Source organism: Staurois parvus, unplaced genomic scaffold (genome assembly GCF_062004578.1).
Source record: "Staurois parvus isolate SC_StPar_1 unplaced genomic scaffold, SC_StPar_1.0 ptg000524l, whole genome shotgun sequence".
NCBI classification, from domain to species: Eukaryota; Metazoa; Chordata; class Amphibia; order Anura; family Ranidae; genus Staurois; species Staurois parvus.
In genome coordinates, this window is record NW_028318320.1 from 28,141 (window position 1) to 50,362 (window position 22,222).

Here is a 22,222-nt window from a genome sequence, read left to right on the forward strand (position 1 = left end):
CGAATGGATAGAAGAATAGCCAAAATGGCAAGGACTCAGCCAACAATCAGCTCCAGGAAGATCAAAGAAGGTCTAAAGTCACCTGTGAGTACTGTTACAATTAGAAGACACCTATGTGAAGCCAAGCTATCTGCAAGAAGCCCCCGCAAAGTCCCACTGTTGAAAAAAAAAAGACGTGCTGAAGAGGTTACAATTTGCTAAAGAGCACATTGACTGGCCTAAAAAGAATGGCACAACATTTTGTGGACTGATGAAAGTAAGATTGTTCTTTTTGGGTCTAGTGACCGGAGACAGTTTGTCAGACGACCCCCAAAACACTGAATTCAAGCCACAGTACACTGTGAAGACAGTGAAGCATGGTTGCTCAAGCAGCATGATATGGGGATGTTTCTCATACTACGGTGTTGGGCCTATTTATCGCATCATGGATCAGTTTGAATACATCAGAATACTTGAAGAGGTCATGCTGCCTTATGCTGAAGAGGAAATGCCCTTGAAATACAACGGCCTCAAACACACCAGTAAACGTGCAACATCTTGGTTTCAGACCAACAAGATTGACGTTATGGAGTGGCCAGCCCAATCCCCGGATCTTAATCCAATAGAAAACTTGTGGGGTGACATGAAAAAATGCAGTTTCTGAGGCAAAACCAAGAAATAGAGAAGAACTGTGGAATGTAGTCCAATCATCCTGGGCTGGAATACCTGTTCACAGGTGCCAGAAGTTGGTTGACTCCATGTACAGCAGTTCTCAGAAACAGTGGTTATACAACTAAATATTAATTAAGTGATTCAAAGGAAAGCAAAATCTTCTAAATTTTTTCAGTTTATATAGTGAATGTTTGAGTTTGTAAAGAAGAATACAAACACTGCTATTTTTTTGAACAGCCTAATATTCACTTTTCTTCAATTTTTTTAGAGGAACAACACAAATTTGATATGTTTTTCTTCATGTTTTGATTTGGAATAGAATGTGTAGTGTTCCCAATGCATTTGTGTGTATGGCAATAAAAGCTATTAGAAGGATTTTTAGCTTTATTCACTTTTTTCAACACACTGCTATTATTTTGAACACAACTGTATATACACACACACACACACACAGTGAAGGAAATAAGTATTTGATACCCTGCTGATTTTGAATGTTTGCCCACTCACAAAGAGATGATCAGTCTAAAAATTGAACGGTAGGTGTATTGTAACACCGAGAGACAGATTAGTAACAAAAAATTCAAAAGAAATGCATTTCTAACAAATTATGCACGGATTTGCATGTTCATGAGGGAAATAAGTATTTGATCCTCTTCACAAAACATGACTTAGTACTTGGTGGCAAATTACTTGTTGGCAATCACAGAGGTCAGACATTTCCTGTAGTTGGCCATCAGGTTTGCACACATCTCAGGAGGGATTTTGGCCCACTCCTATTGGCAGATCCTCTTGAAGTCATTAAGGTTTGGTGGCTGATGTTTGGCAACTTTCAGCTCCCTCCACAGATTTTCAATCGGATTAAGGTCTGGAGACTGGCTAGGCCACTCCAGGACCTTAATGTGCTTCTTCTTGAGCCACTCCTTTGTTGTCTTGGCCGTGTGTTTTGGGTCATTGCCATGCTGGAACACCCATCCACGACCCATTTTGAATGCCCTGGCTGAGAGAAGAAGGTTCTCACCCAAGATTTGACAGTTCATTGCCCTGTCCATCGTCCATTTGATGCGGTGCAGTTGTCCTGTCCCCTTAGCAGAAAAACACCCCCAAAGCAGAATGTTTCCATCACCATGTTTGACAGTTGGGATGGTGTTCTTGGGGTCATAGGCAGCATTCCTCCTCCTCCAAACACGGCGAGTTGAATTGATGCCAAAGAGCTCGATTTTGGTCTCATCTGACCACAACACTTTCAACCAGTTCTCCTCTGCATCATATCTGAATGGCATCATTGTTCAGTGGCAAACTTCAGATGGGCCTGGACATGTGCTTTCTTGAGCAGAGGGACCTTGCGTGCACTGCAGGGTTTCAATCCTTGTTGGCATAGTGTGTTACCAATTGTTTTCTTGGTGACTGTGGTCCCAGCTGCCTGGAGATCATTGACAAGATCCTCATGTGTAGTTCTGGGATGATTTCTCACTGTTCTCATGATCATTGACACGCCACGACGTGAGATCTTGCATGGTGCACCAGACCTAGGGAGACGGACAGTTGTTTTGTGTTTCTTCCATTTGTGAATGATTGCACCAACTGTTGTCATCTTCTCACCAAGCTGCTTGGCAATAGTTTTGTAGCCTAGTCCAGCCTTGTGTAGGTCTACAATCTTGTCCCTGACATTCTTGGACAGCTCTTTGGTCTTTGCCATGGTGGAGAGTTTGGAATCTGATTGTTCGATTGCTCCTGTGGACAGGTGTCTTTTATACAGGTAACAAATTGAGATCAGCAGCACTCCCTTTAAGGGAATGCTTCTAATCTCGACTTGTTACCTGTATGAAAGACACCTTGTAGCCAGAAATCCTGCTGAATGATAGGGGATCAAATACTTATTTTCCTCATGAACATACAAACCAGTGCATAATTTGTTAGACATGCATTTCTTTTGAATTTTTTGTTGCTATTCCGTCTCTCAGTGTTACAATACATCTACCATTCGATTTTTAGACTGATCATTTCTTTGTGAGTGGGCAAACATTCAAAATCAGCAGGAGATCAAATACTTTTCTGTACTGCATATATATATATATATATATATATATATATATATATATATATATGTGTGTTACTTGACAGTATATTTCCAATTTTGCCATCTAGAGTTTCACAATGTGCAAGACTAGGTAAGCCACAAACGTGATACCACTGCTCATGAAATGTTCCCTTGCTGTTTTCTGCATCAATACTGCTCTATGAAAAAGCAAATGTCCATTGCAAAGTCCTCTTTCTCATAAAAACACACCTATAGGTCTTCTCTCTGGCCACCAGTGCCAGAAGCATTCTACAGCAGCGTGCAATACAACACCACCTGATTCACGCATTGTTCACTCTATAGAGCTATACACTCAAATTCACTGACAAACCTGTACAATCAATGTTGGACAGTGCAAGCAGCATTTACAACAAACTGTGGACATTATGTAATCTTGTCAAAACTATCATTTGTTTTCACTTTGTACCTCTATATACTATAATGCAATAAATGCAGTTTTCAGTGGTAACGCAGACTTTTAGACTCAACCTATTAATAGGTTAAGCTTACCTTTTTACCAAGAATAATAAATGCACATTTTTCTGCAGTTAAAAAAATGTGCATTTATTTCTTTTGGTTGCAGGAGCCTGGAAATCATTGCACCAGCAATCATCAGATCGCTGGTGCCATGCAGATCTCCTGCAGATTTGTCTTGTACAGGATACGGGCAAGCAGATATACTGACAGAAAGAATTAATGAAATACCACGGCGCTCCACAGAGATGTGATAGTTCATTGAGAACTACAAACCGACAACCGCTAAGGCTAAGTGACGCAGCCACACTGCCACATTTAAAATTTGACAGCTAGCGGGGAGAGAGTAGATGCTCCGCTAGCTGTCAAAAGAGGAGGAATGGGGGCCGATGTATTCATAACATGTTACATGTTGCATCCTGAACATGGGTGTAACATGTTATGAAAGGTGAACTTATCCTTTAAAGGCAATAATCCGGAAAGCCAGTGCAGTTGTAGAACACTCGTTTCTCAGGGACAGAGAACAACTAGCTGATGGATGGGGGTTTGAAAAGGGTAGGCTCTAAATACAAGATTTTAACTTTCCCTATAACTATGGAAAACTTCTTAAAAATTACTATTTTTGAAAGAAAAATGTTTGAGCTCAAAACAATTGCACATGTTTTTAAATGGAATATCATCACAAGAAAAAGAAAATATAATGCCCCTGTCTAAAATACAAATGTTTTTCCGCTTTGTGTACTTTTTATTTTGCCTTGTATCATCAATTTTATCCCCTTAGATATTGGGGCTATTTCACAGTTCCCTATGGTTCCCGCACCTACAAACGGGCTGTGGCAGCCCTACGCCTCTCTACAGAGATGCATGTTTAAATATCCACCTAATATCCACCTAAGTCTGCCAGATGGTTCACCAGTCCAGCGCAGTCATCTACACTCACTAGTTTTATTCCCAAACGGAATGGTTTGTGGTCTGCATGATGCAAGAGTTCAGCATGCGGTGGACCAGACATATTACTGGAGAAGCCAGGTAAAACTGTCTTGGTCTATGGGAACAGATGGCAGAACACATGGAAGGTGGAGGCTCCTAAAGAATCAATTTGGAGGTCAGCTCGTGGCAGGAATTTTGAATATATTAAAAAACTGAACCCAGTGTCCTCCCTCTCAATTTCTTCAAGCAGTAATCCCATTTATGTTACTGTCCATTACCAGTAAACAATTTAGGGAAATTATCACTTAATATTGGGAATGGATATATTACCTGTATCGGCTGCCTCAGGAATTGATGCTGTTGTATGTTCAAGCCTCACATCTTCAGAAACTGCTAGAGCATCTTGGGAGGACCTTAAAAGAGATATACGTGTTATTGTAAAGAGAATCTTCAAAGTTTTTTTTTATCAGTTGAGGGACACAGTAAGCCTTAATCCTGGTTATACTGCTGCATACAGAAGCACTTTATTCTTCAATATTTTCTTCAGTCAAGACTCAACACTGCTGGAGGCTTCTCTCCTGTGCAGCTATCCTACATAGCTATCCAACGCAGTTGTCTTCAGACTAATTGTGGACCTTAAAGCATTCATACCCCACTTCACTGGATGTTGTGCGGCTGTATGTGACCTTTGGGCACTGAATTTGGCATAAGGCACTTCCCAGACTCAGTTCTGATTAAGTTAGCTGTGGAGTACCTTCAAGGTCCTGAGCTGCTCTAATTGCCTCTACGCTTTCCCTGCCTTTGAAGACTCAGTAGGCCAGTCGGGCAGAGCTCCATGAGCCTCCTCGTTTATTGGTTACTGGATGCCATTTTCCCCAGTTTGCTGACTTTACTGTGCAAGGGGTTCATGTTGATGTCATCTTTTATGTAAAGTGTCTTGTATCCTCTTTCTGAGCTCTCTTTCCCTTCATACACTGAGGAAGCATCTCCCCACTGCTGTTCCTGAATGGATAGAGCCATGTAGAACTTTGATCCTCTATCTATTCCTGCTGCCCATCACATCTAGCCATCTGGTCACTGGCCCGCACCTGCTACCAACTGCCTACATTCATGAAAACGCAAGGCCTCATGTCCATGAGCTTATGTGTTGCCATCCCAAGCTGCGGTCACATCTCTGGATCTTGACATGAGGGGGGCAGTGAGCAAGGGACAGTCCCGCTGTAGCATGCGCCCCCAGCTCAATTTCTACTACCAGGTTTTGCGCTACGGATTAAGATTTTTGATACGGTTTTCTTAACTAGGAAAACGCATTGACTCCTGCTGCTTTTCTCTGGGTAAATGCACCTATCTCCTATCTCCACTCTTAACTAGGAAAACGCATTGACTCCTGTTAAATTCAGAACAAATAGTGTATTTATATTTGTGTATTATACGTTGACCAGTTCTCACCTCTAGCTGCACCCGTTTTATAACTGTAGTCTGTTTCCTGAGAAACATCCCCCACTATTCATGTGATCCTTATCAGCTTCTAATTGGGGTGGAGTTGAATGTTCATTTGAGCATCTTCCTATAAATTTAGATCAGCTCATGGGGGGAGATCACTGATGGGGGGCACAGTCTCTGATGGGGGTGCTGCATTGCGTGAGTGCTGCGTAGATGGAGTGCTAAGACGAAGCAGTTAAACACAGCAGTTGAACTCAAGCAGCAGGAAGATACAACAGCAAGAAACTCTACTGCATGCTGGACAGACTGCAAGCAAACACCCTGGGAAACATCTCTTACATGCCTGAGTCCCACTCTGTCTCCCATGTTACTTTCCTCACCCTTCTTCTCTTAACCTCTGGGGATATTTCCGCTCCAGAGGGGACGCCATCCCCGCCCCTGTCGGTACCTTCGCCAGCTGCTCCGGAGGTCCTGCCATCGCCCAGGAGGAGTACCGGGGGCCCTGTCCCCTGCAGCCTACCGCTGCCTCTAAGCCTCGCTACTGCCCAACGCCCAAACCAGGACGCCGCCGTCCGCACCAGTGAGAGGGGAGCTTCCACCACCGCCTACCCTACCTACAGCCGCCACAGTGAGAAGAGAAGCAGCAACCACCCCCACCAGCACCAAGAGGGAGAGCCACCACTACCAGATCTGCTTCCCTGTTCCCCACTGTGTACCACACAGCCGTGCCCCGGCCACCGCACAGCCCCATCCAATCCGGCAGAGGCGAGCCTGCGGCGAGGCCTCCTGCACCCACTGACGCCAGGCCCTACAACACCTACGATCGCCGGACCCTACCGCTCCCACAGACGCTGGGCCCCTTAGCATCCTCAGTCGCTGGCCCGCAGCATCCACATGCACTGGCCCACAACACCCACTGACGCCAGGCCCTACTGCGCCTACCAACGCCTAGCCCACTCCACCTCGAGACGCCGGGCCTTCAGCACCTCCACTCATACCAACCCCCAGCTCAACTTGACCTAAAGACTTGAACCCTTGTTGAAAGCCACCACAACGAGAGACCCCTCTGCACCCCAGACTGGCGCCACTCAAGCGCCCCTGGAAACCATCCATCCACACCCGATCCCCTCTCCCTTCTCCCCTAAACTCCAGCCACCAGAAGACACATCGATGAGATAGTCCAGCGGGCAGAGGCGTATCGACAACCAAGCCTCCCACCACTCCTATCCGCCCTCCTGGGCACCTCCATAAAATGCCTCTTCCACTCCTCCTCCTCATTTTCCTCTCCTCCGTTCCCAAAATCCATTCACTATATGCCTTTGCTCCTCCCAAACAATTGTATATTGTGTCCTCACTGCTTCCTTCACCCCTCTGCGGCACCCACCACCTCCTCCTAATACTCCACTCTCCCACTGACCCGAGCACCTCCACTAGTAGTTTCACACGCTCCTGCACATCCCGCTACCATGCCACCTTTCTCACCCTTCTCCTCCTCCTAACCGCAGGGGACATCTCCCTGAATCCTGGCCCTCCACCACCTCCCTCACCCACACAACACCCTCCCGCCTCCACGTCCTGCCGCAACCCCTGCAACGTAGTATCTGTCCCCCTGCTCCCTAAAATCACCCCCCCCCCCGTTTTCATGTGCACTCCTGAACCCCTGATCAGTGTGCAACAAGCTTACCGCCATCCACGACCTCTTTGTTTCCCGCTCCCTCAACCTCCTAGCGATCACGGAAACCTGGATCCAGGCCACTGACTCTACCTCCCCTGCTGCACTCTCCTATGGAGGTCTCACTTGGACCCACTCATCCAGACTCAACGGTCGTAAAGGTGGTGGGGTTGGTCTGCTCCTGTCACCACAGAGCACCTTCCGAGTCCTCCCAAACCTCCTCTCTCTATCCTTCTCCTTCGAGGCCCACTGCGTTCGACTATTCTCCCCAACCCCCCTGAAGATTGCTGTGATATACCGGCCTCCTGGATCCATATCCCGCTTCCTGGATGACTTTTCCCCCTGACTACCCTTCTTCCTCTCCTCTGAGCTACCCACCATCATCCTTGGGGATTTCAACATCCCTATCAACCTCGACAACCCGGCCACATCCCACCTCCTTCACTTAACCTCCTCCTTTGCACAGTGCATACAATCCCCCACCCACTCCGACGGTAATATCCTTGATCTCGTCTTCTCCAACCGCTGCGCTCCCCACAACCTCACTAACACCCCCTTCCCTCTCTCTGACCACAACCTGCTTACCTTCTCTATCTCCTCGTCCTCCAACGCCTACCCTTTCAAATGTCACACTACTACCAGCCGTAACCTCCACAACCTTAACCCTGCCTTCCTCCACTCTGCAGCTGATCAACTCCACAACAGCATCCTCCCCCTGTCCTGCCCCGACTTGGTTATGACTGCCTATAACAAACGTGCTGTCAACAGCCCTTGACTCACTAGCGCCTTTAACCACACGCAACATCAGACCCCGATCACTCCAGCCCTGGCAGACTGATCACACCAAAACCCTCAAACGACACAGTCGTGCCCTGGAGCGACTATGGTGCAAAACCAAATCCCAACAAGCCTTCTCCCGCTACAAATCTGCCTTCCACACCTACACCTCCTCCCTCCACGCAGCCAAACAAGCCTACTTCCTGACCCTCATCAAGGCCCTCTCCTTCAATCCTCGCTGACTCTTCTCCACCTTCAACTCTCTACTCTCTCCACCCCCACCTCCACCCAGCACCTCACTCACCGCCCTTGAGATTGCCAATCACTTCAAAAACAAGATTGACACAATTCGCAAAGTCATCGCCGCAACTCACACTCCCTCTCAACCCGTCCCCTCTTACACAGCTACCCCCTCACCCCCCCTCTCCCTCGACATAACCCGCAGGGACTTTGTCACTGCTCAAACTCCCTCCAACCCCGTTTCCCCTCACTCAGCTACCCCCTCATCACCCCTCTCCCACGGCCCCACCACTGCTCTGACCTCCACTTCCACCCCACCCTACATTCCTCATACTGAAGCCCCCTCAACACTCCGCACCTTTGACCTTACTACCATCGAGGAAGTTTCCAAGGTCCTCTCTGATGCCCCCATCACCACCTGCCCCCTCGACCCTATCCCTTCACAACTTTCCCCTCCCCTCTGAAGCATGCACACATCACCCCCATACTTAAAAAGCCCTCCCTGGACCCCAATGACCCGAACAACCTCAGACCCATCTCCCTGCTCCCATTCACATCCAAACTCCTCAATCGCCTAGTCTACACCCGCCTAAGCTCTCACCTCAACGACAACAACCTCCTCGATCCCCTACAGTCCGGCTTCCGTCCCCTACACTCCACCGAAACTGCCTTACTCAAACTCTCCAACGACCTGCTAACCGCCAAAGCTAATGGCCACTATTCAGTGCTCCTACTCCTTGACCTCTCCGCGGCCTTCGACACAGTCGACCACCCCCTCCTCCTCAAAAAAACTACACTCCCTCGGCCTCAGAGATTCTGCTCTCTCCTGGCTCTCATCCTACCTGTCACAACGCTCTTTCAGCGTTACCTATAATGCTACCACCTCCCCCTCACTCCCCCTCTCTGTTGGGGTCCCTCAAGGCTCCGCCCTTGGGCCCCTTCTCTTCTCCATCTACAACTCCTCCCTTGGCCAACTCATACACTCTCACGGCTTTAACTGCCACCTATATGCCGACGACACACAAATCTCTCTCTCAACCCCCCACCTCACCCCCTCAGTCTCCGCCCGAATCACACACCTACTGAGCGACATATCAGACTGGATGTCGCTCCACTTCCTTAAACTGAACCTCTCCAAAACTGAGTTTCTTGTCTTCCCCCCCCAGCCCGGACCCACCCACCATTGACTTCTCCATGATGTCCAACAACGCCACCATCAAACCCGCCCCGCAGGCCAGAGTACTTGGTGTCATTCTGGACTCCAACCTATCCTTCCAGCCCCAAGTCCAATCTTTAACAAACTCATGCAGACTCCACCTCCGCAACATCGCCAAAATACGCACGTTCCTAACCCCAGAAACCACTAAACAACTCATCCACTCCCTCATCATATCACAACTCGATTACTGCAACTCCCTCCTTACTGGCCTGCCTCGCCGCTGGCTATCCCCGCTTCATTCGATCCTGAATATGGCTGCCAGACTCATTCACCTTTCCAACCGCTCCGTTTTCACCACCCCCCTCTGCCAATCCTTCCACTGGCTTCCGATTGCGCAACGGATCAAATTCAACATCCTAACACTGACGTCCACCACACTGCCCCGAACTACATCACCGACCTAATATCCAAGTACCACCCAGCATGCACACTCCGCTCCTCACAAGACCTCCTTCTCTCTAGTTCCCTGGTCTCCTTCTCCTATGCCCGCCTCCAGGACTTCTCCAGGGTGTCAACCATCCTGTGGAACTCCCTGCCCCAAACCATCAGATTATCACCTACTCTCCTCTCCTTTAGGCACACCCTGAAAACCCACCTCTTCAGGGAAGCCTACCCCACCCCCTGCTAACTTGCCAACCTCCTCCACTCTTCCTACCACTCCATCCCCCACAGCTTTCTCCTCCTGTGCCACCATCCCCTCCCTCCTAGATTGTAAGCTCGAAAGAGCAGGGCCCTCGATCCCCTCATGTTTTGTATTGTATTGTTATTGTTCTATCACATGTTCTGTCCCCCTTTTGTAATGTACAGCGCTGAGCGAACTATTGGCGCTTTATAAATACTGTATAATAATAATAATTTTTGATCCATATTACCTAGCTGTTTGCTGACTGATCGTGGAGGTGACAAAACATTTCTGTACCCTCGCCAGCACTCACCTGCTCAAGGCCTAGCAGCGTTCAAGTGTTTGGTCACAGAGACTCTGTCTGATTATAGGTCAGCCAAACCTTGACTGGTGAGCTTGCCCCTGAGCAGTCAAAGTCTACTGATATTACTCCCAAATTCAAGGCAACCATTGCGGCTCCTATTGATGCAGTCCACCCCACTATCAGTCTGTTTTTTCTACCTGTATTGTTTGAGTCTTGGTTCCTTTGGGACCCTCTAAGGAAACAAAGGCTTTCCATATGTAGATTGTAAGCATTTTTTCTCTAGAGATTGTAAGCACATGGATATAAAAGAGGACTTGCTCCTCCTAACTATTTTTGTATCCATTTTTCTGGATGTTGTTCAGAAATGGTCCATTCCCTCAAAGAATCCTTTGAGTTTCCTTTGGCCAACTTCACTACAGACACCTGCAACTCATCAGCCTGTCATTATGGGACAAATCAGTCCCGTCTCCAGACAAGCTGCTTTGGCTCACACCGAGAATCAAGCAATCATTGGTTTGGTGGCTCGGGAATATGTCGCTAGAGTCAAGAAAATGCTTTATTCCCTGTAATGTACATGTAAGATTTATTGTAACGAACATGTAAGATTTGAGTGGAAATATGGTATCATAGCCATGACAGGTTGAGTAGATTAGATTATGTCAGGCCCTTTCATTACAAAGGTGTGTGTAGGAACAGTCTGGTCATTAAGGATGTACATTGAGCCCCCTGGGCAGTGGGGAAATTAGTAGAAGATACAGACAAATGGTCTGGGGTCAGATGTGTATGTATACACAATTCCTCAGTGGGCCTTACAGACCCAATCATCATTTAGCATTAATTAGTCTACAGCCAGGTTCCTGGAGGTGACAACTTTTGTGTGTCAATCAGGTTATCACCTTCTGGGAAAGTCAGTGACAGCAGACAGACTGTCTGCCTTTTGTAGAAAGTTCTATAAGTAATATTCACATCAAAGAAGTATGTTTAATCTCTTATAAAAGCCAAAATATTAGTTGGAGAGAGATGGAAATGCTTCCTTTGTGCAGGCCATTCTGAATGCTACATTTACATATAAGAATCATATTTGTGGCTTGGGGAGGAAGCCAGGGAAATGCATGGAATGGTTAGATGACGCGGGGGTGCGACAGTCGGATGGTGTTTGGTACTGTTGCGATCGGGCTGACACACTGGTGTCAGAAATCCAATCCCCGACTTGATGTTCAGGCCAGTCTCGGCCCAATTGAACTTGGGCAGGTCCATACACAGTACCTCTTGTGGGCAGGTCAGGACCACCTCCCCCAGAGTCAATTGGCCGAAGACTAATATCCCGCCCATGTCCAAATCGCCATAAATTGAGCGCATGGACATTTGGACAGGGTGATTCGTACGGAGCTGGTTCGATTGACTAGCGGATTGCCAAGTTTCTGGCTTGCTCCAGCCGCAGGGTAAAGTGTTATTCTGTCTTTTTATTCCCTTTTATTTTATAGTAATTAGTCATTTGTGTGTCTTCTTATATCTTTTGTATTTCTGTAACTTGTTATATTTTGTACATATTTTATGCACTGCCCACTTTGGGAAATTAAATCTTAAAATTAATTAGTGAACTTCTGTGTATTTAAGCACGGGCTCATATCTTCGGAGAGATTAGATCAGAGAGACTAGATCGGAGAGATTAGATTGGGTTATATTATATTGTATTTTAGTGCCTTTAAAACGCTCGGTTAAGCTCATTGCCAATCTGTATGCAACTGCACTGTGAGTGGGCAGATTGCACGCAGATTGCAAAGGTAACAGATCTGCCAGACGGAGATCTGTATGTGTGTGGTGTCTCAACAGACCATTCTGCGGATAAACTGTTGGGTGGTGGCAGGCTACCTTTATGGTGCGTCTGGTGTGGGGGTGTGTGGACAGTGGAAGGGTTATCAACACCGGGGTTCAAGCTAGGATAGCTGAAGGGACCTTTAGAAGGGTGTGTGATTACTAAGCTGGTCCTCAACTCTAATCAGGGCATCAGGTTGTATGTAAGATCGTATCTGCCAGTGTGTGGCCGACCAGCTGGATTGGAGTGGAGTCTCCATCTGGTGGTGGCCAGAGGTAGTGCGGGCTGTGAAAAGGTATCACGGCTGATCTTATATACGGTTTGAGATATTCAAGTGTAAATCCCCTTTATTATCCCCTCTTTACCACCCTGTTGCGGCTGCACGCGTGCGTCACGGTTAGCTAGTCGCTGTGGGCGTGGCGTGTGGTGGACACGTGACAGGGTGGATCGTTTTTTAACGGAATCCTTGACAGTTGGCGGCAGCGTGCGGGATCTGCTTAGTACATTAGTGCGTGGTTTATTCATTTAACCCATGTACTAAAGGTTAGAAGCTCGGTGGAAGTGACTGACCTACAGAAGCTCACTCAGTGCATAATTTTTGTTTTGTAGAAGACATACTTGGCTATTTGCTCCCCCCCTTTCTTTGTTTTTCTTTTCTATCTTTTATTTTGGCAAAATGGCTGAGACAGTAATCAGCTACAAGAAGCAAAGTCGAGATGACCTGATGAATCTGTGCGAGATCAGAGGTATCCCGACCACAAGGGACCAGACAAAGGAGCAGATGATACATGCCCTGGTCGAGAAAGACGGGGAGGAGCGAGACTTGGATGTGGAGCCACAGGATGTGGAACAGCCACTTTCTCCGTCACTGGATGTGGATCGTGGTGACATCCGAGAGGGCCAACTGGAAGCCCATTCGTTGTCCCTGCGGGATGATCTACAGCTGCTGGGCCCAGTCAGTGAAGCATTACGCATCAAGTTCATTTTGGAGCGCCGGGAAGCAGAGGACAGGCGGGCAGAGCGGGAGGACAGACGAAAAGATCGGGAAGCACAATGGCGACATGAACTGGAGCTAGAAAAACTCCGGATGCAGCAGAACAGGTCTGCTGGTAACACTGAGTCCAGGGAAGAACGGATACACAGAGTTTCCCTGGACAAATTCCCCACCATGGACGTGGATGGTGATATGGACACTTTTTTACAAGGGTTTGAGAGGACTTGTCGTCAATACCTCCTGCCCAAGGAGCAATGGGCACAGTACCTTATCCCAGGCCTGAAAGGCAAGGCCCTGGATGTGCTTCTGAGTCTTCCAGAGGGCCAAGAAAGGGACTATGAGACTCTTAAACAGGCCATTGTTAAACGGTACCAGCTCACGCCAGAGGTGTACCGCAAGCGTTTCAGGACATTGCATCGAGGTCCTAATGACAGCTACACAGACCTCGTCTGCAGTCAGCGCACTGCTTTCCAGCAATGGCTAAAGGGACTGTCTGTAAGCACCTTTGACGCCCTCCAGGAACTCATGATTAAGGACCAGTTCCTACAGACATGTCCTTTTGAGGTCAGGCAGTTTATACTTGACCGAGATCCCAAGACAGTGGATCAAGCAGCAGAAATAGCTGACTCCTATGCGGCTAACAGAATGCCTGTCACCCGGAGGACTACTGAACCCAGCTGGAAGGGAGGAAAGGCAACCGGCCGCTCTTCTCCGGACATCCAGAAGACCAAGGCATCCAGACTTTTAGGAGCCGCCCCAACAACTGTGGATACCCGGAGATGTTTTTGGTGCCACCGGATAGGTCATCTCAGTGTATCCTGCCCTGAGAAAAAGAAGGCTGTCCCACCTTCTACCAAGACAACCCGCCTGGAGTCTACTGTTTTGTGTGTTTCCAGGAATGCAAGAGGGCTCGCCGATAACCTGCAGCCTGTAACTGTGGGTGGCAGAGTTACCACTGGCCTGAGAGACAGCGGAGCGGAGGTGACTTTAGTGCATCCAGAACTGGTGAGCCCTGAGGATCTTATTCCTGGTAAGACCATGACTGTGAAAGGTGTTGGGGCATCAACCCAGCGGTCCCCACGGCCTGTGTTTATTTAGACTGGGGAGCTGGGAGAGGAATGAGAGAAGTGGGAGTAACCGATGCCATTCCCACTAGTGTATTATTGGGTACTGACCTGGGGCGGTTGGTAGCCCATTATGAGCCATATCAAGCACCTCTAGAACCTACATCGCCACCTGAGGCCCTGGACTCGTGTAAAGTTCTGTTTAAAGACTCCATGAACACTGGGGATTCTGGGGAGGGTCAGGGGGTGAAGGACTGTGTACCAGGGCCTGGCTCTAGTGGATGTCTGGAGTCCAGGCCTGAAGAAGAGTTTAAAATCATAGAGGACTTTGCAACTAATAATGTTTTATGTGATGCCAAATGTAATGACATGTCCAAGGCAGACTTTCCCTCTGCTGCAGTGGTGACTCGGGGTGCCCACCAGGTGGCCCTGGACCAGTCATTGCCCACTGCTGCGGAGGAACTGTCTGTGGAAGGGCCCAATCTAGCTGGGTCGGACCCTTGTGAACCTGGCCCAGAGGGCCTAAGGTCTCCTCAGACTGTCATCTCCCTGGCAACTGTAGCAGGTAGCGCAGAGTTCTCAGAGGCTGTTAGAACTGATAGCAGCCTGAAGGAACTCAGGGGCCTGGCTGACAGGCCACCAGCTGAGGGTGACAAGGTATGCATATACTGGGAACAGGGCAGGCTATACAGAGAGGCCATTCCTTCGGAGCCAACTGACGAAAGCATAGCAGAGCGGCAGTTGGTTGTACCCCACAAGTACCGGGAGCAGTTGTTGCAAATAGCTCATGAAATTCCTCTCTCCGGGCACTTGGGGGTTCAAAAAACTAAGGCCCGTCTTGCACACAGCTTCTACTGGCCACACATGGGCACCGACATTGCTAATTATTGCCGGTCCTGTGTTGCGTGCCAGCGTGTCGGCAAGGCAGGAGACACAAGCAAAGCCCCTCTGAAGCCCTTGCCCATTATTGAGGAGCCCTTCCAAAGGGTGGCAGTAGACATTATAGGGCCTTTAGCCATACCCAGCAGTTCAGGGAAACGGTACATACTTACTGTAGTAGACTATGCTACCCGGTACCCAGAGGCGATAGCCCTGAGCTCCACTCGGGCAGACAAGGTTGCGGACGCACTGCTGAGCATTTTTAGCCGAGTTGGTTTTCCCCGGGAAATGCTCACTGATCACGGCACACAGTTCATGTCTCGCTTGATGGAATGTCTCTGTGAGAAGATGCAGGTGGAGCATATTGTGGCCAGTCCCTACCACCCGCAGACAAACGGGCTGTGTGAGCGATTCAATGGCACTTTAAAACAGATGCTTAAAGTGTTTGTGGAATCGCAGGGAAGGGACTGGGAAAGGTATCTACCCCACCTTCTCTTCGCCTACCGTGAGGTGCCCCAGGCGTCCACAGGATTCTCCCCCTTTGAGCTCCTATATGGGAGAAGGGTCCGCGGACCCCTTGATCTCATTCGGGAGGCCTGGGAGGGGCAGAATATCAGTCCAGAAGTCTCAGTGGTAGAATATGTACTCAAACTGCGGGAGAAACTAGACACTCTGATGGGCTTGGTGCGGGAAAATCTTACGCAGGCCCAAGCCACTCAGAAACAATGGTACGACCAGACTGCCCGGGAGAGGGTGTATGAGGTAGGCCAAAAGGTTTGGGTATTGGTCCCCCTGCGGCAGAACAAGCTGCAAGCTGCCTGGGAGGGGCCCTATACCATACATGGGAAGAGGGGTGATGTGACCTATGTGGTATCCCTTGATGACCGTGGTAAACGGCTCAAAGTGTACCATGTGAACATGATGAAGGCGCACCATGACAGATCAGCCTGCGCTCTCCCAGTCTGTAGCCTGTTACCAGAGAGTGAGGCCGAGCCATTAGTGGATCTCCTGGCGGCCACCAAGGAGCCAGACTCCCTTGGGGAGTTGCAAATCAACCCCCAACTGACGGCGGGGCAACAAACGGGGCTGTCTGGGGTGCTGGAGCCCCATCAGGATACCTTCACCTCCCGGCCTGGCCTAACCTTTCTAGCTGTCCACCATGTGGACACAGGGAGCCAGAAGCCTATTAGACAGGCAGCGTATAGGGTCTCCCTGGAGGTTCAAGTAGACATTAAAAGGGAGATCGATGAAATGCTAGCACTAGGTGTGATACGGAAGTCCCAGAGTGCATGGGCATCCCCTGTAGTGCTGGTGCCCAAACGAGACCAGACAACAAGGTTTTGCGTGGACTATCGAAGACTGAATGCGATTACAGTCTTTGATGCGTACCCAATGCCCCGGGTCGATGAGTTGTTAGATAAGCTGGCCAGCGCCCGCTATCTGACAATTATGGACCTAAGTAGAGGATACTGGCAGATCCCTCTGACCGCTGAGGCTCGGGAGAGATCTGCCTTTATCACCCCCTTTGGCCTCTTTGAGTTTAACGTTATGCCATTCGGGATGAAGAATGCCCCTGCCACCTTCCAAAGGGTCGTGAATGGTCTGCTGGAGGGGATGGAACACTGCGCTGTGGCCTATCTAGACGACATTGCAGTGTTCAGCGAAACCTGGGAGGAACACTTAGCACACCTAACACAAGTTTTGGAGAAGATCACCACAGCCGGCCTGACAATTAAGCCCAACAAATGCCAGGTCGGCATGACCAAGGTACAGTACCTGGGACATATAGTGGGGGGAGGCATGGTTCAGCCTGAAACTGGGAAGGTAGACGCCATCATCTCCTGGCCCACCCCCCAGACCAAGAAGCAGGTCATGTCCTTCCTGGGGACGGCAGGGTACTATCGGAAGTTTGTTCCGAACTACAGTGCCCTGGCCAAGCCCTTGACGGATTTGACCAAGAAAAAGCTACCGAAACAGGTTCACTGGACAGCAGACTGCGAACAAGCATTTGCAGCCCTTAAACATGCTCTGGCCTGTGCTCCTGTGCTGCAGGCCCCGGACTTCCGCCGCAGGTTTGTGGTCCAGACTGATGCCTCGGCCTATGGCCTAGGCGCCGTACTAAGCCAGGTAAACCCAGCTGGGGAGGAGCACCCTGTTTTGTACCTCAGCCGGAAGCTGCTGCCCAGAGAGGTGGCCTATGCCACCATAGAGAAGGAGTGCTTGGCAATTGTTTGGGCCTTACAAAAGCTGCAGCACTATCTCTATGGTCGTGAATTCACGGTGATCACTGACCACAACCCTCTAAGCTGGTTGCATAGAGTAGCTGGGGACAATGGGAAATTGTTACGCTGGAGCCTAGTTCTGCAGCAATACAACTTCACCATTCAGCACAAGAAAGGAAGCAATCATGGAAATGCGGATGGTCTGTCCCGTCAGGCGGAACCTTCCATGTAGCCGCGTTAGCCGACCCGTTTAGGCTCAGCTATGCGTCATCTGGAGGAGGGGAGATGTAATGTACATGTAAGATTTATTGTAACGAACATGTAAGATTTGAGTGGAAATATGGTATCATAGCCATGACAGGTTGAGTAGATTAGATTATGTCAGGCCCTTTCATTACAAAGGTGTGTGTAGGAACAGTCTGGTCATTAAGGATGTACATTGAGCCCCCTGGGCAGTGGGGAAATTAGTAGAAGATACAGACAAATGGTCTGGGGTCAGATGTGTATGTATACACAATTCCTCAGTGGGCCTTACAGACCCAATCATCATTTAGCATTAATTAGTCTACAGCCAGGTTCCTGGAGGTGACAACTTTTGTGTGTCAATCAGGTTATCACCTTCTGGGAAAGTCAGTGACAGCAGACAGACTGTCTGCCTTTTGTAGAAAGTTCTATAAGTAATATTCACATCAAAGAAGTATGTTTAATCTCTTATAAAAGCCAAAATATTAGTTGGAGAGAGATGGAAATGCTTCCTTTGTGCAGGCCATTCTGAATGCTACATTTACATATAAGAATCATATTTGTGGCTTGGGGAGGAAGCCAGGGAAATGCATGGAATGGTTAGATGACGCGGGGGTGCGACAGTCGGATGGTGTTTGGTACTGTTGCGATCGGGCTGACACACTGGTGTCAGAAATCCAATCCCCGACTTGATGTTCAGGCCAGTCTCGGCCCAATTGAACTTGGGCAGGTCCATACACAGTACCTCTTGTGGGCAGGTCAGGACCACCTCCCCCAGAGTCAATTGGCCGAAGACTAATATCCCGCCCATGTCCAAATCGCCATAAATTGAGCGCATGGACATTTGGACAGGGTGATTCGTACGGAGCTGGTTCGATTGACTAGCGGATTGCCAAGTTTCTGGCTTGCTCCAGCCGCAGGGTAAAGTGTTATTCTGTCTTTTTATTCCCTTTTATTTTATAGTAATTAGTCATTTGTGTGTCTTCTTATATCTTTTGTATTTCTGTAACTTGTTATATTTTGTACATATTTTATGCACTGCCCACTTTGGGAAATTAAATCTTAAAATTAATTAGTGAACTTCTGTGTATTTAAGCACGGGCTCATATCTTCGGAGAGATTAGATCAGAGAGACTAGATCGGAGAGATTAGATTGGGTTATATTATATTGTATTTTAGTGCCTTTAAAACGCTCGGTTAAGCTCATTGCCAATCTGTATGCAACTGCACTGTGAGTGGGCAGATTGCACGCAGATTGCAAAGGTAACAGATCTGCCAGACGGAGATCTGTATGTGTGTGGTGTCTCAACAGACCATTCTGCGGATAAACTGTTGGGTGGTGGCAGGCTACCTTTATGGTGCGTCTGGTGTGGGGGTGTGTGGACAGTGGAAGGGTTATCAACACCGGGGTTCAAGCTAGGATAGCTGAAGGGACCTTTAGAAGGGTGTGTGATTACTAAGCTGGTCCTCAACTCTAATCAGGGCATCAGGTTGTATGTAAGATCGTATCTGCCAGTGTGTGGCCGACCAGCTGGATTGGAGTGGAGTCTCCATCTGGTGGTGGCCAGAGGTAGTGCGGGCTGTGAAAAGGTATCACGGCTGATCTTATATACGGTTTGAGATATTCAAGTGTAAATCCCCTTTATTATCCCCTCTTTACCACCCTGTTGCGGCTGCACGCGTGCGTCACGGTTAGCTAGTCGCTGTGGGCGTGGCGTGTGGTGGACACGTGACAGGGTGGATCGTTTTTTAACGGAATCCTTGACATTCCCATTTTAGGAAGATTCTAATGATGGAGGCCAGCCTATCGAGCTGTAGCGGGGTTCTAAGCACCCTGACAGTGCAGAGGATTTCCTCAACGGAAGAATCTCATCACAATCAACATCCTGGAGCTTTAGGCAATTTGGCCCCTTCCAAATTGCCTGGACCAAGATTTTGAAAGGCCATCCAATCCAGATTCAATTGGACAAAAGCACAGCAGGGGAGCAGATCAACCATCAAGGAAGAACTAAAAGTCTTGCTGCAGCAAAAGAGTCAGAACAAAACCTATTCCCAACGGGCCCTGAAAGGGCACCCTGGCTTCTTCTTCCACCATTTCTAGGTAGCTCTGACAGACTATCATTCAAACTTATGTTCTCAAGGACTGGATTCCCACTTTTCAGTTAAGGCTCACTCTACTAGATCTGTGAGTGTCTCTTGGGTTTTTAAGCACCAGACAACTATTTTCAAGATTTGTAAGGCTGATACCTGGTCTTCTGTGCAAATATTCTGTAAGTACTAACCTCTGATGCCAGCATCAGGCGTAAAACCCTTCAGGTGGCTATTTGAGCTGCAGGCAATCCCCAGTTTCCTGTTGTTTGTGTTGGACTTTTTACCAATTATTTGTTGTTTTGCCCAACCCCCAGTTAGATGGCTTTTGGATGTCCCTACAGTTATTATCTGTTTACTTTAATGGATAAAATAGGAAAAAAAACTTTTATTGGAGTCCATTTTGGGACACAGGTCTTCTCCTCTGTGTTTATGCTCATTCTCCTGGTAATGTTTTGTCACAAAATTGGTAGTAGGTGGTTGGCAAATATATTGATACATTTTTGCAACCTTTGGTTTGTAATACCCCTTCCTTTTTGAAAGATACCACTCAGTTATTAATATTCTGAATACTATTGAGTGGAAGGATACATATATTTTGGCCACAGCTAATGTGGCATCATTATATACAATCATTTCACATTCACATGGAAAAGGGGCTGTTGATTGTTTCCTCCAAAGGGATGTTACTCTAAAACCCTTGCAACGTGAGTTTGTTCTTTCCTTGTTGGATTTTGCCATGGGACATAATTTTGTTTGGTATAGGGGCTCATATTTTTTACAAAAAGGAGGCGTGGCATGGGTGCAACATTTACGCCAAGCATGGCCAATCTCTTTATGGCCAAATGGGAGGAGGATGTCATCTATCATGAACGCAGACCGGAGTTGATACATAGATGACATCCTCCTCCTATGGGAGGAGAGTGTTGTTTCCCTTGATGAATATATGCATTTTCGGAATACGAACGATAGGGGCATTAGCTTACAGCATTAAGCCAGTAATGTTGAGATCCATCTTTTAGATCTCAGTATTAAGGTTCTGGATAATAGGTTAGTTACTTCCACGTTCTTCAAAGAAACGGACCGTAACGGATTTATTGATGTTACGAGTTGTCACCATCCTGTGTGGTTGAAGTCAATTTTAAAAGTCAGTTCTATCGCCTTAAGAGAAACTGCACGCATAACGATGACTTTCTACGGGAGGCCAGTACCCCGAGGGCACATTTTTTGGATAGGGGTTATACTCCCGAAGCTTTAGAAGCTTTTTCCCCAAGTAGAAGCTATTCCTAGGGTTGAAATATTAAAACCTAAAGAATCAAAAGTACATAATTCTTAAGCATAGCTCCCGTTAAACCTTTATTTTTTCAGAGCATGCAAGGCTACTATTCCTGCAGGAAGTGTGGGGCATGTGACCTCAATGTCAATAAGTCTAGAAGGGTCACCAGGTTTGAGTCAACCTGTACTTCTAGATCATATGACATAGGGCAGTTTATCACATGCTCCACAAAAAATGTGGTACAGTTGCAAGAAAAAGTATGTGAACCCCTTGGGATTACGTGGAGTTTTGCATGAATTTGGCATAAAATGTGCTCTGAACGTCATCTAAGTCACAATAGAAGAACACAGTCTGCTGAACATAATACTACACAAACATTAGATGTTGCCATGGTTTAATTGCACATAACATGTAAACATTCACAGTGCAGGGAGGAAAAAGTATGTGAGGCCCTAGCTTAATGACTTCTCTCAGAGCTAATTGGAGCCAGGAGTGAGCCAACCTTGACTCCAATCAGTGTGATGATATTGGATGTGTTGCTGACAGCTGTCCTGCCCTTAAAAAACACACACCCGTTTTGGGTTTACTGGGTTTCAAGAAGCACTGTCTGATGTGAACCATGCCTCGCAGAAAAGAGCTCTCAGAAGACCTACGATCAAGAGTTGTTGACTTGCATGAAGCTGGAAAGGGTTACAAAAGTATCTCCAAAAGCCTTGATGTTCATGTGTCCACGGTAAGATAGACTGTCTACAAATGGAGAAAGTTTAGCACTGTTGCTACTCTCCCTAGGCGTGGTCGTCCTGTAAAAATGACTGCAAGAGCACAGCGCAGAATGCTGCATGAGGTAAAGAAGAATCCCAGAGTGTCAGCTAAAGACCTACAGAAATCTCTGGCACATGCTAACATTTTTGTTGACACATCTACAATAAGGAAAACATTAAACAAGAATGGAGAACATGGGAGGACACCGCGGAGGAAGCCATTTCTGTCCAAAAAGAATATTGCAGCACGTTTGAAGTTTGCAAAAGAGCACCTGGATGTTCCACAGCACTACTGGCAAAATATACTGTGGACAGATGAAACCAAGATTGAGTTGTTTGGAAAGAACACACAACACTATGTGTGGAGAAAAAAAGGCACAGCACACCAACATCAAAACCTCATCCCCACTGTAAAACATGGCGAAGGGAGCATCATGGCAAACCAAAGGGCTGCTTTGCTGCCTCAGGGC

General features: G+C 47.8%; 1 protein-coding gene across 1 annotated transcript in view; it reads right to left on the minus strand.

Moving 5' to 3' along the window:
* NBR1 (NBR1 autophagy cargo receptor) overlaps nucleotides 1-22,222 on the minus strand; it is a 254,021-nt gene that overhangs the window by 10,142 nt on the left and 221,657 nt on the right. Inside the window, exon 19 of the mRNA XM_089690227.1 lies at nucleotides 4,463-4,545. Coding sequence (XP_089546353.1) covers nucleotides 4,463-4,545 — 83 coding nt within the window. The remainder of the gene's footprint in view (nucleotides 1-4,462; nucleotides 4,546-22,222) is intronic.